General features: G+C 40.6%; 1 protein-coding gene across 1 annotated transcript in view; it reads right to left on the minus strand.

Moving 5' to 3' along the window:
- Window positions 1-15,761, minus strand: part of RFFL (ring finger and FYVE like domain containing E3 ubiquitin protein ligase) — a 64,218-nt gene that overhangs the window by 17,035 nt on the left and 31,422 nt on the right. Inside the window, exon 2 of the mRNA XM_036768536.1 lies at window positions 678-865. Coding sequence (XP_036624431.1) covers window positions 678-857 — 180 coding nt within the window. The 5' untranslated portion in view covers window positions 858-865. The remainder of the gene's footprint in view (window positions 1-677; window positions 866-15,761) is intronic.

The following is a 15,761-nucleotide window of genomic DNA, read 5'->3' on the forward strand; positions in this document are numbered from 1 at the left end:
CTTTAAGAGTGGGTTCTGGAGCCATTTCTAAGGGTCAGGGTCCTCTGCCTATTGTCCCTCTAACTCTTGGCCACTGGGAACATCTGATCACTCAGGCATCAGCCAGAGTGCTTTCCTTTCTGCCAGCTAATCTCCAAAGAGTGGCTACAAAGCACTGCAAATGAAACAAATTGCAACTCTGTCTCTCCTATCAGGCCCTTTCTGTTCCTACGAGATCCTTGACTTGCCCTCAAAAAGGAGAACAAATTTTTGTACTGGGACAACTCAGTGGGGCAGCAGCTTTAATTTGCAATTACCCCCTTGTTATATTGGTCAGCTAGGTGGCACAGTGGATAGAGCACCAGGTCTGGAATCAGGAAGTCTCATCTTCATGACCCTGTGACCCTGAGTCACTTAACCCTGTTTGCCTCAGGTTCCTCATCTGTAAAATGAGCTGGAGAAGGAAATAGCAAACAGCTCCAGTATCTCTGCCAAGAAAGCCCCAAATGGAGCCATGAAGAGTCAGACACGACTGAAACAAATGAACCATTTGCAAAGGGCTTTGTCACTGGTTTCCTTTGTTATTCCCCCACAATCCTATGAAGTGTGGGTTTGTGCCCTTACTCGCATTTTACGGAGAGTAGCAGACCACAGCCAAGTGACCTAGCAGCAGAAGGGGAGGAGGGCTTGAGGCTTACCTTCCTGGTTGTGCTGCCAAAGTGGGTCCCACAGTTCTTGCAGCTAGGTTCGGAGCCTGTAGGGGAAGGGAAGGAGCTGTACCCAGGGTTGGAATATGCTTGTGTTCTGGCTCCCTGGGGCTGCTGAGTCTCCTCAGGATGTCCATCCTGACAGAACCAGTTGCAACAAGTTGCCCACATGGTAAAACCTGGTTAAAGGCAGAAAAACCAAAATGAAACAGAAGAATTAAGATGCTGCATCTATGTTGCATTCCCGAGGGCCAGAGTCAGTGAGTTAATGATGCAAAGTCAGGGAATATGGTGGATTACCTTCAGAACCCAGTGGGTCTATATTTAATATGGCTGGTGGGAACCTACAACACACTTCACACGGATGGCACAAGAACGAGAGATTTCAATGGCTGCTACCACCAGCTAATCATTGTCATCATGACATTACAAGTTGTAAGAGCCATTAACCCCAAAATGAGAGGGGAATCACTAACTTGGCATCCCACTTCTGAAAGACCACTGATCCCTGGCAAAGTAAAAATCAATCTGAAAATACAACTCTGTTGTAATAAAATCTTTCACTACCTAATATAAACAAAAGCCTAACATTTTAAAAATGGATCAAAATATTTTAAGGACATTTTATTTTGAAAATAGAGTCTTTTCCATCAATTGGGGAATGGCTAAACAGATTGTGGTACATGAATATACTTGAATATTACTATATTATAAGGAATGACAAATATGAAGAATTCAGACAAAAGAACTTAAATGATTCAGAATAAAACACATAAAACCAACTAAAAAAATACACACACACACACACACACACAATAACTATAACAATGTAAATAGAAAGAATAAAAACCCCAAACTGAACAGTGAAATTATAATGACAAAACCTGACCCTGGAGAAAAAGTGAGGAAAAAATGTACCTCCTCTTCTATGCAGAGGCTGTGGGAATAGAATACTGTATATACTGTCAGAATCGGCTCATATTGGTTAGTTTTGTTCAACTGCATTTCTCCTTTTTTATTCTTTGTTACAAGAGATGCATGGGTAGGGAGATATTTAGAAATGAAGATGATGTAAAAACGAAAGAATACAATTTTTTTTAAGAATACAAATTTTTTAAAAAGGAAAAAACAGGGCCATCTCTCAGAGTGCAAATGCATAGTTTCACCTTCCCAATAACTTTATTGAGAGGCCAAGGATTATTTATCCCATTTCACAGATAGGAAACTGGAGCTAGAAGACTACAAAATAAAGTCCCTTGGTTTCTAGTCTCCTGGTCCACAAACTCTTCCAGACCTAATCAGGATTGCAGAGCAACCTAAACAGCTAAAGGAGAGTCCATTAAAAATCTAACTTTCACCATGTAATGGGATACAATGATTTCATGTTTTTGGTGGACTGAGAGAGGCAATAAAAGGCTTTTGTTATTTGAGGTTAAAAATTAAATACTTTATTACTTGAAACTAATCCACACAAAAGAACTATAGTTTTTGCCCCAACAGTGAAAAAACCCATTTTCATTTATTCAAAGACTTTTAAATGTCTACTATGTGCAATGCACTACCCTCCCAACTACAGAAAATGCAAAGATATAAAGTCCCCATATTTCTGAGGCATATTTCCTATCTCCTAACAACACCAACTACACAAAGTACAAATATTTAAGCTTAACCATTTAAGTATCCATTTACTATTTAATGTTCAATAATATTTTATATCACAAGCACTTTCTCTCGGGTCAGTCCTATTTGTCTTAAATGGTAAGCCCTGAGAAGGCAGATATCTAATTCATCTTGTGTGCCCTTGCTTGGCACAGCTTCACTCAGGAAACAGGATTCTAAAATAAATATTTTTAAAATAGTGTTAGCACTAGTAACATCTTTCAATTTCTGGACCCTGGAAACCAAGTAAAACCAACATCTCTCCCTCGAGATAACTATAAATGTCTCTATTATGTATTATGTATTTGTAACAACCCTCTCTTCCCGTAGGAATTTGGAAAGGCCCAGATATCTGAAGGTCCCCTTACTCATCCTTTAATTTGACCACAGTCACAAAGCCAACCAGAGAGAAAGTCACAAGCTTCTGGTCTTTGGAGGCATAAAAAAATGAGAGAAAAGAGAAGGTTAGTATTTTTAAAAGCATTTGGCCATTTAAGGTGTGATCTCCTCACCCTCTTCCCAACCTACCCCAAGGTAACAATATAAATTTTAAAATTAATTTTGCCTAAAATGTTGAATGAAAAAGGGAAATAGTCTTTCTCCTTTTATATAACAATATTCATCAGAAGAGTCAAGGCCAGGAATATGGCTACAGAATTCCATTCAAGAAGTGAGCCAGCCAGCTCTGTATATTTCTTAATTCCTTACTAAACTTTAAGTTAATCCTGGCTTTCTGGCTGGAGCTGGAGAATCACCTCTTAATTCTCTGCACTATTGCCAGCTTTGTCTCAGCTCAGGCTCAGTCCTCACTTCCGGAGCATCTCTAGAAGAAAAGGCTCTTCTAGTTGTTAGTCAACACCAGTAGTTGGCTCCTCGTGAAGAATTTGGCACAGTTTTAAGATTTCAAATGTGTTATATCCCCCATTTCCCACTGAAGGAAAGAGGATGGAAAGGACAGAGCTTTTAGTCCTCTGGAGTCTTTAACCTCTATCTAACAACTCAACCAGTCTCTCAAAGTCAGCATAGTCCTGCAGCCATGGAGGTGGGCTAGCTTACTGATGGGTAAAGCAGAGTTCATTTAGAGTATATTGGAAGAGGGGAGGCACGGTTGTCTCAGGAAATCCTAAACCAAACCCAAAACTACCTTTGTGGGTACTTGGGGTAAACGCTAGGCCCTGCAGCATCAAGCAGATGCCTAAGCTTGGGGGCAGGCCTTCATTTCCCAATCCTACTCAATGTTCCCATTTTACAGGGTGTCCCAGGCAACAGAACCACTCAGGTACTAGGTAGGTTTAGAGAAGAGAATCCTTCCTAAGAAATTTTCAATGTGCTCAACTTGATTATCTGATATTCAATCCTATCAGTGAGTGATATTAGAAAAAAATTTCCTACCCATCTTCAGCAAGTTTGAAAGTTGCTCCTTCCCTAACTTCTTTCTTACCTACCTTCACTCTTTTTGAGAAAAGATGGATTTTCATTTCCTACTGAGTAATCAAAAGTGGCCTGGCCCTCTTCTCCCACCAGGGCTCTCTGAAACCTGCCAGGGTTTTTGGTCAGCTTCTCTCTATCCTTGTATTTATCTAAAATGAGAAAGGTTTCTATTTTGTGAAAAAAGTACCCTGTTATAAAGGTGGGGCTGATATGCTGCTACATAGTATGGCCATTTGATAGGAATATCAGAATTTCTCAATATTCACCTTGTTGGTTCTGCTGAAAAGCAAAATTACAAATGTTAATAATTGGGCAAGATAAATTCTCTACTGCAGGTGGAGTGTATTAAAAGTCATAGTCACAGGCAAGGTGACTTTAATTAAGAGCTAGATAGCCCTACAATTCTAATTCATCCCAAATATGACTCCTTTGTGGGCCTCTCCCTGCCACAAATGACCAACTTCTCCTGTAAGAATTTTTGGCTTGCTTGCCTGGGGCAAATAATCTAAAATGAATCATCAATATCTAGGTACTTCTAAGGAGAAGGAGGAAACTGATTTTTTTAAATGCCAGATAAATTTTGGTGTTTATTTGCATTTCCAACTTTGAAAAGCTCATCCCACTAAGCACAGCACAAAGAACCAGCTAACTCCACAGTTCAAGTCTGGTCTATTTCAAAGTTAACTGCTTTAAACTGCCAAGGTTCTTCTATAACAGGCAATTCATAAATGCACATATACAACTACTTTGCAGAGAATTTACCAAACAAGCATTGGTAGAAGGAATTTTATCATCTGGAATCTGCCTATACCAATGAAATCCAATGTCTAGTCTTTTTGTTAAATCTAATTAAAATGACCCAAAGCTGCAAAGAATCAAATTACTGACATAATAAGCTAGACTTTTTTACTTAAGAGTAAGGAACTCCTAGGGATTTCACTGTTTTATTTAGGGTGGCTTTCCCTATTCTCATTAATGTTTTCCTGGGGTTGCTAAAAGTATTTATGCTGTGAGAACATAAAGAAAAGTACACTGCCTCATGAGCCTTTCATGTAGAATGTGCCCAACTTCTTCATCCTGTCTGATACCCTTAAGAAGCAAATTAGAGTTGTTAACTGGGGGGGGAAGGGTGTTGTCCTTCATTTTCAAAGAGGCCCATGACATCAGGAAGATGACACAATGACTTACAAGTGAGTTACCTCAAAGTGTACCTGTAATGACTGAAAGCAAATGCCCTGAAAAACCTGTCAATAGGGTTTAGCTAAGTCTCTTGGAAATAATTTTAAATAATTACATATACTGAGAAGTAAAAAAAAAAAAAGCATGCCAACTGTTTTTATTGTAAATAACTCTCTTAAAAGAAATTGTTTAAATTCTAGTATGTAAGCTAGTCTAATATTAAAACAACATAAATACATAGTAAGAAGGGCCTGGAAAGCTAGAGTTAACATACGTGAATGAATGAATGAGAATTCATCGTTTATTTATTTATTTTTGGTTTATTTATTATCGTTGTCTTAGTTTCCAAGAACTGTTCTGGGGACACAAATACTGAAAGGCAGTACCTGCCCCACAAAAAAGTTACTGTTAATAAGGAAGATAATTGATATAAGGGTTTGGAGACCAGAGACAAGAGTTTTGGACTGGGGAATCCCAGGGATAGTAAGTAGAGCAAAAGGGCAATTAATTGACATGACCTTTACAGGAACAGAAAATAAAAAACCAGAGGCCAAGGGAAACAGTTAAATATGAAAAAGCAAAGAGAGGAAAGGTGGTGAGAAGGTATAGAGAATTCTCCCAAACTGGTTAGCATGGGGAGAAATGGTGCCTCTGGCTCAAGATCAATAACCCTCAATTTCCCTATCTAGAAAATGTGGCTGTTAGACTTTATCTCTATCTAAAATACCTTTATTAAAAACAAGAGAGCTGGGGCAGCTAGGTGGCACAGTGAGTAGAGCACCGGCCCTAGAGTTAGGAGAACCTGAGTTCAAATGTGGCCTCAGACACTTGACACTTGTACTAGCTGTGTGACCTTGGGCAAGTCACTTAACCCCAATTGCCCAGCCAAAAAACAAAAACAAAAACAAACCAAGAGTGCTATTCTAAAGGAAATGTAACCAAAAATCAAAAGGGAGCAAAAAGGCCCAGAAGGAATTCAGAAGTGACCTTCTTCAAGGGTAAAAGGGTAAAGTCTATCTCTGATCTTTCAATGCTGTGATTGGAACTTAGCAGCATAGAATGACACCATCTAGTAAACAGCTACCTAGCTTGAGAATTTAAGTATGATTGTTGTTTTAAACATCTAATTTTGGGAGTTCACTTCTATTTCAAAACAAGAAAACTTAATCAGGACTCAAGAATGCCCCTAAACCTGTCTAAAGGGAATCTTAAAAGTGGCAAATAGAATTTTCCAGTAAACTTGACTAAGTTACCCACCTTGGCCAGGAAGATTTAAAATGCAACAACAAGGAGAAGAGTAAAAAATGGCATTGCTACAGTAGGGACAAATAAGAAAATTATGCTGTAAATCATGAAATAACTAGCTGGTTTAACTTCCTGGAGTCTAGGCAATGAAACATGTTCTTTGTGATGCTGGAATTATTTCAAAGATATTTATTTTAGAATGTAAAATACGGAGCACCTTAGTCATAAAGGAGACAAGTGCACGGGGCTGAATGCCAGATCCGAGGGTTTGAAATAGTGTAACCAACACCACCGCAGTGGTGTAGGGATGGGACATAAACAAGGGATATTTCACAAGGTTGGTTCTCGGCGCTGAAAGCACTTAGGAGGTTTTAAATTGTAATAGACACTCCATCCTCAAAGACAGCCCTGAATCGCAGTGCACACATACAGTTAGGGAAGGCGCAAATAATTCTTGCTTCCATAAAAGTTTCATTTTAAGCCAAAGAACCAGGTAAGAAAATAGTAACCAAACGGCCTAAATATATTCTACTTTTCAAGAGCAATATTGGGGCAACTGCTCCTCAAGCTACCCCTGACAGGCTCAGCAGCACACCCCAAAGAGAACCCCCAGGTCTGGGGGGCAACAGACCCTTTGCAAAATTTTCCTTAGCCTTGGATTTAAACTTGTATTACTAATTGTCTGATTGACTGCCACTAATTCTTCTATTATTTATGATCAGTACTACTAAAACCCCATGATGCAAACACTAAAGCCTCAAAACTACTGACATTTCAAAAGCATGCTTCTGTTTCTCAATGGTATTCCGAAGCAGTTTCAAGCTGAGCAATTCTCACTATCAATATCTCAACTACAGTTCTGTGATCTGTGACATTTAACTAACAAAAATAAGAGGTCAATCACCTAAATTTATGTCTAAACCTCACCCCACCCCAACCACACTTTATATAGTTTGTTCAGTGTTATAGCCACCATGAAACCCCTGAAAAAAAAGTCTGATACTGAAAAATCTCCCTCAGTTATGTTTCAAAAACAATTGGCAACAAGACCAATAACATGATTTTTAGGTTCTTAAAGGCAGCAGCAAAGAGGCACCAAGGAGTCAGAAAAGCCTGGGTTCCATTCCTGCCTTTTGCCTGACCAGCCTGAGGATGACTCTGAGGCAAGCCCTAAATGCTCAGCACCCTGGGCAATTCTCTAAGACTACATTGCACCACAAAATTTTTCACTAGAAACTCTGCACCAAAATGGAACCACAGATCCATTTGCCAAAAAAGTAGCATAAAATGTCAAAGTTGGGCTTGGTCATGTTGTTCTAGCAGCAGTTAGAATTTAAAACCATTCAATATATCCAAAGCAAGGCAGGCCTGGGACCAGAAGGACAAAAAGGAGGAGCTTACATTCTAGGTGGGGAGATAACACATAGGTATATTCGGTGTGTGTGTATAAAGATAATTCAAGGTTATCTGGGGGGTAAGGCACCGGGGGTGGGGAGGCCATGGTTTGCAGTGGAGTCACTGGAAGGAGTTCCTGTGTCTGGCAGGCAGCATATTCAAATCAGTCATGTGATTATGGAAAATGAGAATACCACTAGAAAAATGCATTGTTTTTTGGAGTACAGCCCACACACAGGAATCACTCTGAGTTGCAAACATTATCGAGAATCTTCCTTGGTCCATCTAGTTCATGACAAATACATGTGGAGAGACCTTGGCATATCTGCCAGAGGCAGTTCAATAAAAAATAATCCTGACCGATAAAATTGTGCCAAAATATTGCCCTTGGGTCTGATAAATGATATGCAGGCTTCTCATCAGGGTAGGATTAAGAAGAGCTAATAGACGGAACACTGCAGAAGAGAGGCCCATGCTTTTAATTCTAGCCTTAGTCACTCTTGCCCCAGGGACTAACTCAGTCAGCAAAGAGCAGTTCGAAGAGAAGTCAACTAATAATCCCCAAGACCAAGAATAAACAGACCTGTAGCTTAATTAGCTGGCAAAGTCTACTAAGAATGAAGAGGGTCCAGATCCAACCTGTTGGACAAGAAGGAAGGGAGGGAGGCTATATTTTCTGTCTACCGAACTGTTCCTCAAACACAAAACACTCCCTATATCCTGATTCTGGGCATTTTTCCTCACTATCCTCCATGCCTGGAACTCTCTTCTCTCCTGGGATATTAGCAGAACCTGAAGGAATCCCGATCTCCCCTTCCAGATTTCCCATTTCCTTCCAGTCTCATCCCTCTCTGCTCCTGAAGCTTAGACAGAAGGAAACGCCCAGAACCATCCCCCACTAGCCTCCACTTCCTGGTTTCCCTCAGTTCCTTCAAGGCCCAGCTAAAGTTCACCTTCTGCAAGAAGCCATATCTTAGGGCCTTCTCTGTGTTGATGACCTCCAATCTACCCTCTGCACACGTTTTCTGTACAAAGTTGTACATGTTGTCTCCCCCATCGGCTACGTGCTCCTTGAGGGCAAGGACTCGCTTTTGTCTTTCCTTGGATTGTTAAGCACAGTGCCTGGCATATAGTAGGTATTTAATAAAAGCTCTTTGACATGACATGGAACTATATACCAGTTTTCTGGGAATTCCTTACTGGGACTGGTCAATAAGTCAGTGCTAAATATATAGCAGACCTTCAATAAATACTAAAAATAGGATCAACTTCTGTGATTTAGGTCAAATGACAGGTTGACTACCACTCTAGAAACCTTTACTTGATTCTGATGCCCAAACTCAGAAGTCCATACTTTTGTTCTTGTTCTTTGACTATCCATAATCATGTAACACACTCCCCACGTCACGGAGTTTGATGATTTTTTAAACTCCGTAGAACCCAAACTTAGGTCTCCTTCCTGTTTTACCGTCAGTCCTGAACACTACACTGTACAAAAAAACAAAAAGTCAACAAACCAACTCAGAAGTACCATCATCACCAAATTTGAGCGGAAAGGTAGAAAGATGACTGCAGCAGTTTCATCATTTTCCTTCACTGGCTTGATATTGGCTGAAGTTGTCTGGACCAGCCATGTTTATGGACAGGATCACAGTCTAGCCCACAATCAGAAGTCAGTCCCTACCTCTGGGTTTCCAGACCTGCTTACTCCCTGTCATTGGCAAATCATCGTAACCTGCATGGATTCCTAAAACCAAAGGCTACCATCAGCTTCTGGTACTGATCTTTGTTGGGTCAAGGACCTCAGTCAACCTACTTCTGATCAAGTACTTAAGATAGGACCTTTTTACTAATATAAAGTGGTCACGGACACCTAAAACAGGAACAAATCCTCCCCCAAGTCTCTCCGTCAAACACCCTCCTCCCCAAAGCTTCTCTTCCCCTTCCCTCACCAACATGGTCTGACAATTGTGACCTCCCTACTTCTCCATATCAATGCAGTAGGTCTCATCCCACCAGGACAGAAGTAATGTTCTATAAACAGAAGTATCTATGTACCTTATAGCATTAACATCTCAGAACCACAACAAAGGCTTTGAAATATGCTTCCTTAAAATAATTTGCTCCCAAAATTACAATGTGAAGGAATGGGTTCTTTGTAACACAACAGAAAAATAGGTGCTCTAGCAACCTAGAAGTCTGGAGAAGGTTTGCAGAAATATACTGTCATTTGGTGCAAAGAATTCAAGGTCCCATTTCTGCACCTGAAAAATAGGGCTAGGGGTAGGAAGAAACAGGTCTAGCGGACCTCAAAAATGACTTCTAGCCTCAGATCTATACTCCCATGATCCTAAAATTGCTCTATGAATCCCAAAAGCATTATTAAGGGGCTGCCATGTGCTAAGTGTGGTCAATAAAAAGACAAAATGTCTCACTCCCTTCAAGGAGGTTATAGCCTGTTGGGGGCATATGAAAACAGACAAATGAATCCAAACTATGTGCAAAATAAGCACAAAGTCATTTCCAAGAGAAAGGTACTTACCACTTAGGAAAGGCCTCAGGTTGGAGGCCTGAATCACTAGACACCAGAAGAAAGGATTCAATGAGGAGGAAGTCAAGAGGGAGGCGTATTCCATGCAAAGGTAAAGGATACTAGACACAGAACTTCATGAATGGGGAACAGCAAATGAGGTGGATGAGGCAGAATAATCTTAAAAGGACTTTAAAGAGCCAGAGATTTGATTTGATTTGATCCTAGAGGCAAGCAGAAGCCACTAGACAGGCAAATTAAAAGGTCAGACCTTTTCTTTAGGCATATATACCAATTTAGTAGCTTAAGAGCTGGTCTCATAACTTCCAATTCTCATCATCAATACAAGAAAACAAGTTTCCCAAACAGGTTAAACTGCAGTCAACCTATTCTGTGCAACCTTGGCTGAGGATGAAATAAGCAGCCATGTCTGACAACATTTATAGTGCTACTTCAAGTCCTCATCAGCCCCCAATACTATAACCATCATGCCAAATCTTGGTGTCAGACAATCTTCCAAGGACTTCTGTGTGGGGGGACAGGAGATAAGCTCAGGAAGTGTGTCCAAACACACACCAATCTATGCACAGAACTTTTGCAAGAAAACATAGGTCCTAACTAATGGAGCCATATTTAAAAGTTAGAATAGTAAAGAATTTGTTCTCTCCAATGTTGCCTAGGATTTCCTACTGCTGTTTACAACTACACAGCCCAGCAGAGATTGTCTTCCCTAAAGCCACAGGCTCAACCTGTCAACGGTTTCATTTTACAATTCATATGGATGCAATATGCTGTAATAGATAGAAGGGAAAAATTAACCCTTTGAAAAGAGAAAGGCTGGAGTCAAACCCACACAAAGGTTTGTTCCACACTTGAAGGAACACAGGATTTCTGTAAGTCCAGCTCCAATATAGTACGTTCTACTCTCAGCTACCCCAAGCTTTAAAGCTCAAGCTTACAAAGTACAGTGGAAGACCAGAATATCCTGTTTGCACTCAACTTCCTGTTCTGTGCACTGTGGTCTCTTTCTACTGTTGCTCCCCAAGCCAACAAAAAACTGAGTATGAGGAAGTGGACAACAAACACATAATCTTTCTCATATGCTATCACAACTAACTTACAACTTACTTAGAGAACAATTTTTTAATGCCTGATGTTAATAAGAGCTAATGATCAATTACTTGGCCCTTTCTTACATACCTTATCTCCTCTGATCTTCCTGACATCCAGTTAGGTAAGCAGTTCAAGTATTAGATTCCTAGTTGTACAGAAGAGAACAAGATGAATCACCCTCACTAAGCATTGGGTGACTAAAGTTGGTTTTGAGTAATAGCCACCTATAAGATAATCCAAAGTATCGAAGAAGTTTCCTAGACTTCAGAAAACCCACGATTTGTGGCAACATCCAACTTGGACTAACTTCAATACTTAATCTATAATTACAGATAATACCCAGGTGGTGGAAACAAATTTGAAGCGATTTATAGTGTGTGTGTGTGTGTGTGTGTGTGTGTGTGACACACACACACAATTTGTAAGGTAAGGCTGAGGAAAGTAAGCAAGAAATTCTGCAAAGTTTAGATAGATAATTGCATATTGGCCACTTCGAAAATGAATTGGTTTTGTACAGCCTATTACACAAAGGATTGATCACCAATAAGGAAAGACCATGTAACTGATTTCTACAATGGAAGAGGACTTAACAGAAAGGAACTACCAAAACATCCCCTCCACCTTAACAAAACTCAAAAGAAACCACTTTCTAGCACCACATCGCATAATTTAGCTCTTCAGTCTTGGAACTCAAGTGGTCTACAAACAACCGGTAAGACCAACATGTCAGTAGAAATTTATCTTGCCCTACAAGAGAAGAGAAAGTAGGATGGGAGGGGAGTGGGGTGACAGACGGAAGGGCTGACTGGGGAACGGGGCAACCAGAATATATGCCATCTTGGAGTGGGGGAGGGTAGAAATGGGGAAAAAATTTGTAATTCAAACTTTTGTGAAAATCAATGCTGAAAACTAAATATATTAAATAAATTTAAAAAAAATTTAAAAAGACCAACATGTCAGGATATTCAGGGATGAATACAAGTCCTGAGCAAAAAAAGAAATAAGTCATTCTAAGCCACCACACTTGGGTCTGTATAACTTTAGGTATCCTGGGTTCAGTTTCTTCTTATGCAACAGGAGAAGGTTATAAAAGATGCTCTCTAAAGTCCCTACCAACTCTGAAAAATCCTATAATCCTAAGTCAGTTGTAATGGTTCCGATTTCCCTACTATCTTGTATTTGTATGTTAGTGAAAACAAGGCGCCTCAATCCATATCCTTGATCTTTCTTCCAGATACATGAAGAGGTTTCCTCACTATTCCTTGAAATGGATCTGAAAGCTACTTCCAACTGGAAAGCAAGAGAGCCTCAAAAACGGTTTCTTGGTCTTTCTGAGGCTGACTAATGTAATTGGAACTGTTCCCACAGGGATGATGAGATGGCCACAGAAAATCTAACCCCCAGCATGTGGTATTTTCTACCCACCAACTGCTAAAGGGAAAGAATGAAGCAAAATCAGAACAAAAAGGATGGACTAAACACAGAAAAATCAATGCAAGGGAAGAGACAAAAAATGTAAATAAGAGACACCAAAAAGGCAGAGAAGGAAAGCAAAGATCAGTCAGTCAACAAGAATTTATTAAGCCCTTACTAAAACCCCACACTGGGCTAAGCAGTGGCGATACAAGGAGCTCACATTTGAATGGGGAAGACAAAAAGTAGAAAAAGTACATACAAGATACATACAGTGTGAATGGAAAGTAATTTCACAGGGAAGGGACTGGCAGTAAGGGGAGAGGAAGAGGGAGAGAATAAGCAATTATAAAGGGCCTACTATGGGCCAGGCACTATGCTAAGAACTTTACAAATATCTTATTTGATCCTCACAACAACCCAGCTAGGTAGGTGATGCTATCATCTTCATTTTACAAATTGAGGCAAAGTGGTTAAGCCACTTGCCCAGGGTTACACAGCTAGGAAGTATCTGAGGCTGCATCTGAACCTAGGTCTCCCTGACTCTAAGCCCAGTGTTCTGTCCATGGTACCACCAAGCTGCCCCCAGCAAACTGCCTAAAGAAGGTACGATTTGAGCTTAATCTTGAAAGAAGACAGGAAGAAAAAGTGAGAGAGCATTCCAGGCATGGGGGGAAGCCGGTAAAAAGGTAGAGTCAGGAGATAAGAGTATCATGTTTAAGGAACAGCAAGTAGGACAGTTATAACTGAACCAGAGGAGTGAAAAGCATAAGAAGACTGGAAAGGGAGAAAAAGATCAAGTTATCAAAGGTTTTAAAAGCCCAAAAGAGGATTTTATACTTGATCCTGTAGGTGATTGGGAGCCACTGGAATTGATTGACTAGAGGAGCTTTAAGAAGATAATTGTGGCAGTTGAGTGTAGGATGGACTGAAGCGGGAGTGACAAGGCAGGGAAATCAACTAGCAGCTGCTGCAACAGTCCAGGTGGGAGGTGATGAGGACCTACACCAGGGGGGTGGTTGTGAGTGGAGAGGAAGGGACACAGACAAGGAGATTATGGAGAGAAAACAAGATTTGGTGAAGAACTGGATATGTTTGGTGACAGTAAGTAATCAAGGACAGTCACTGAGACCATGAGTCTGGGGCAGTAAAGAAGTTTAGAAGAGAGAAGACTGTTTTGGTTTTTGGTGGGAGGGAGAGAAGTTCTATTTTGCATGTATTGAATTCACAGTACCCTATAAGCTGACTGGAGGGGGCAATTTAGTGGAAAAGACAAGAAGGGGAAAGGGGGAAGGGGGAAGGGAATGAGTATTTATGCAGCACCTACTAGGTGCCAGGTACCGTGCTAAGTGCTTTTCACAGATCATCTCATTTGATCCTCACAACAACCTTGCTGTTATCGCCATTTTACAGTTGGGAAAACAAAGGCAAACAGAGACTAAATGAACGGCCCAAGGTCACACAGCTAGTGAATATCAAAGGTCATGTTTGAACTCATGAGTTCTTGACTCCAGGCTAATCATGGATGGGATTGGATGGGATGGGATGGGATGGGATGGGATGGGATGGGATGGGATGGGATGGGATGGAGGCTGTATGTGGAGGGGTTTATCGTGGCACTCTTCATGTGAGAAAGAAACAACAAAGAAAATACAAAAAGATTTCTCAAGTGATGTGAGATGAGGAGGGGAGAGAAGATGGAGTGCTCCACAAATACCTCAATTCTCAGTACATTAAGAAGGCAAAGTCCTGAACTCGAAGGCAGAGGGAGGGGTTGCCATGGGAGGCTTGGTTTAGAATAGTTGTGGGGGATAAGTGTGACAACGAATGCATTAGTGAGGCATAAAAGAACTGATTACTACAGAATAAAGAAACAAACTCTAATCCAAGAAAAGAAAGAACCCATCACAGTCTCTAGAGTTACCTAGTCAGTACCCTCAATTCCCTTGATTTTGTTTCGAGACCTCCAGTCTTCCCAATGCTCCCTGTTATCCGTCCCCCATCACTTCTGGGGTTATTTGCTTCCCTACTCAATCTAGACACCTCAACATTCTCCATTTGATCTCATTAAGACTCTAATACACATAGACTAAGAGCACCCAGGCTTTTGCTAATCCCTACCCCTAGATGAGGACATAATATACTTTCTCTATTCTTGCTCCAGGGCTACCCAATATTATTGCAAAGTCCACTACAAATTTATGCTCTTAACTTCAACTTGTCCCTCACTGCTACTTCTTAGCAATTCCATGGTATTTTTAATAGTGGTCTTCTAAATGTATCCTGCCTCCCTTCACATTTCTCAAATCCTCCCTTCTCCCTATTCTCTCGCCTCCATTTTCACTATCTCACTCTTCACTGGCTTCTATTTGGCTGCTTCAGTCTCCTGTATAGCAAAGACTTTTCCCTGTCAATGTGACCCTTCCACCAAAGAACCATATACCAGGTAACTGTTTTGTCCTTTTCCAATCCCCAGCCTTAAAGTATATCACGACTGCTCACCAATATCACGATTCCTCACCAAACACTCATTAAACCCTTGCAATCTGTCAAATGGCTCCACCACTCCACTGAAAATATTCTCCAGAAGGTCTTCAATTCAGTCATCAAGTATGGGGGTGGCTAGTGCCAGGATTTGAAGAGGATGGTGATTGTCAAGTACCGTCTGTCAGGTTTAAAAAAAAGCATTAGGGAACTCTGTAGTATTTCCCAGTGTTCCTCCAAACTCTTCCTACCTTATTTCCCTCCAAATTCTCAAATTTGCATCCAAATCCTGCCCCAGATGCTTCCTATAGTTATATGACACAGGGCAAGTCACTTAACCCCTCCCCCCCAGTCTTAGTTTCCTTATTTGTAAAATGAGCTTGGAGTTGAAGGCCTCTAAGGTCCCTTCTAGCTCTGAATTTATTATGATCTCAGAATTCTAGGGTCTGATTTCCAACACTGCCTCTGCCACTCACTCTCCCAACATTATTGAGAAGATAGTGCCAAGCACTGAACTATCTCTGGAGAGGTTTAAAGAAAAAAAAAAACACAAAACCCTGCTGCTCTCAAGAAGCTTAGAATCTGGAAGGGGGGGTGCGATGTATACATAAAATAGTTATATAAAG

This window comes from Trichosurus vulpecula, chromosome 7 (assembly GCF_011100635.1).
Source record: "Trichosurus vulpecula isolate mTriVul1 chromosome 7, mTriVul1.pri, whole genome shotgun sequence".
In the NCBI taxonomy this organism is placed as follows: Eukaryota; Metazoa; Chordata; class Mammalia; order Diprotodontia; family Phalangeridae; genus Trichosurus; species Trichosurus vulpecula.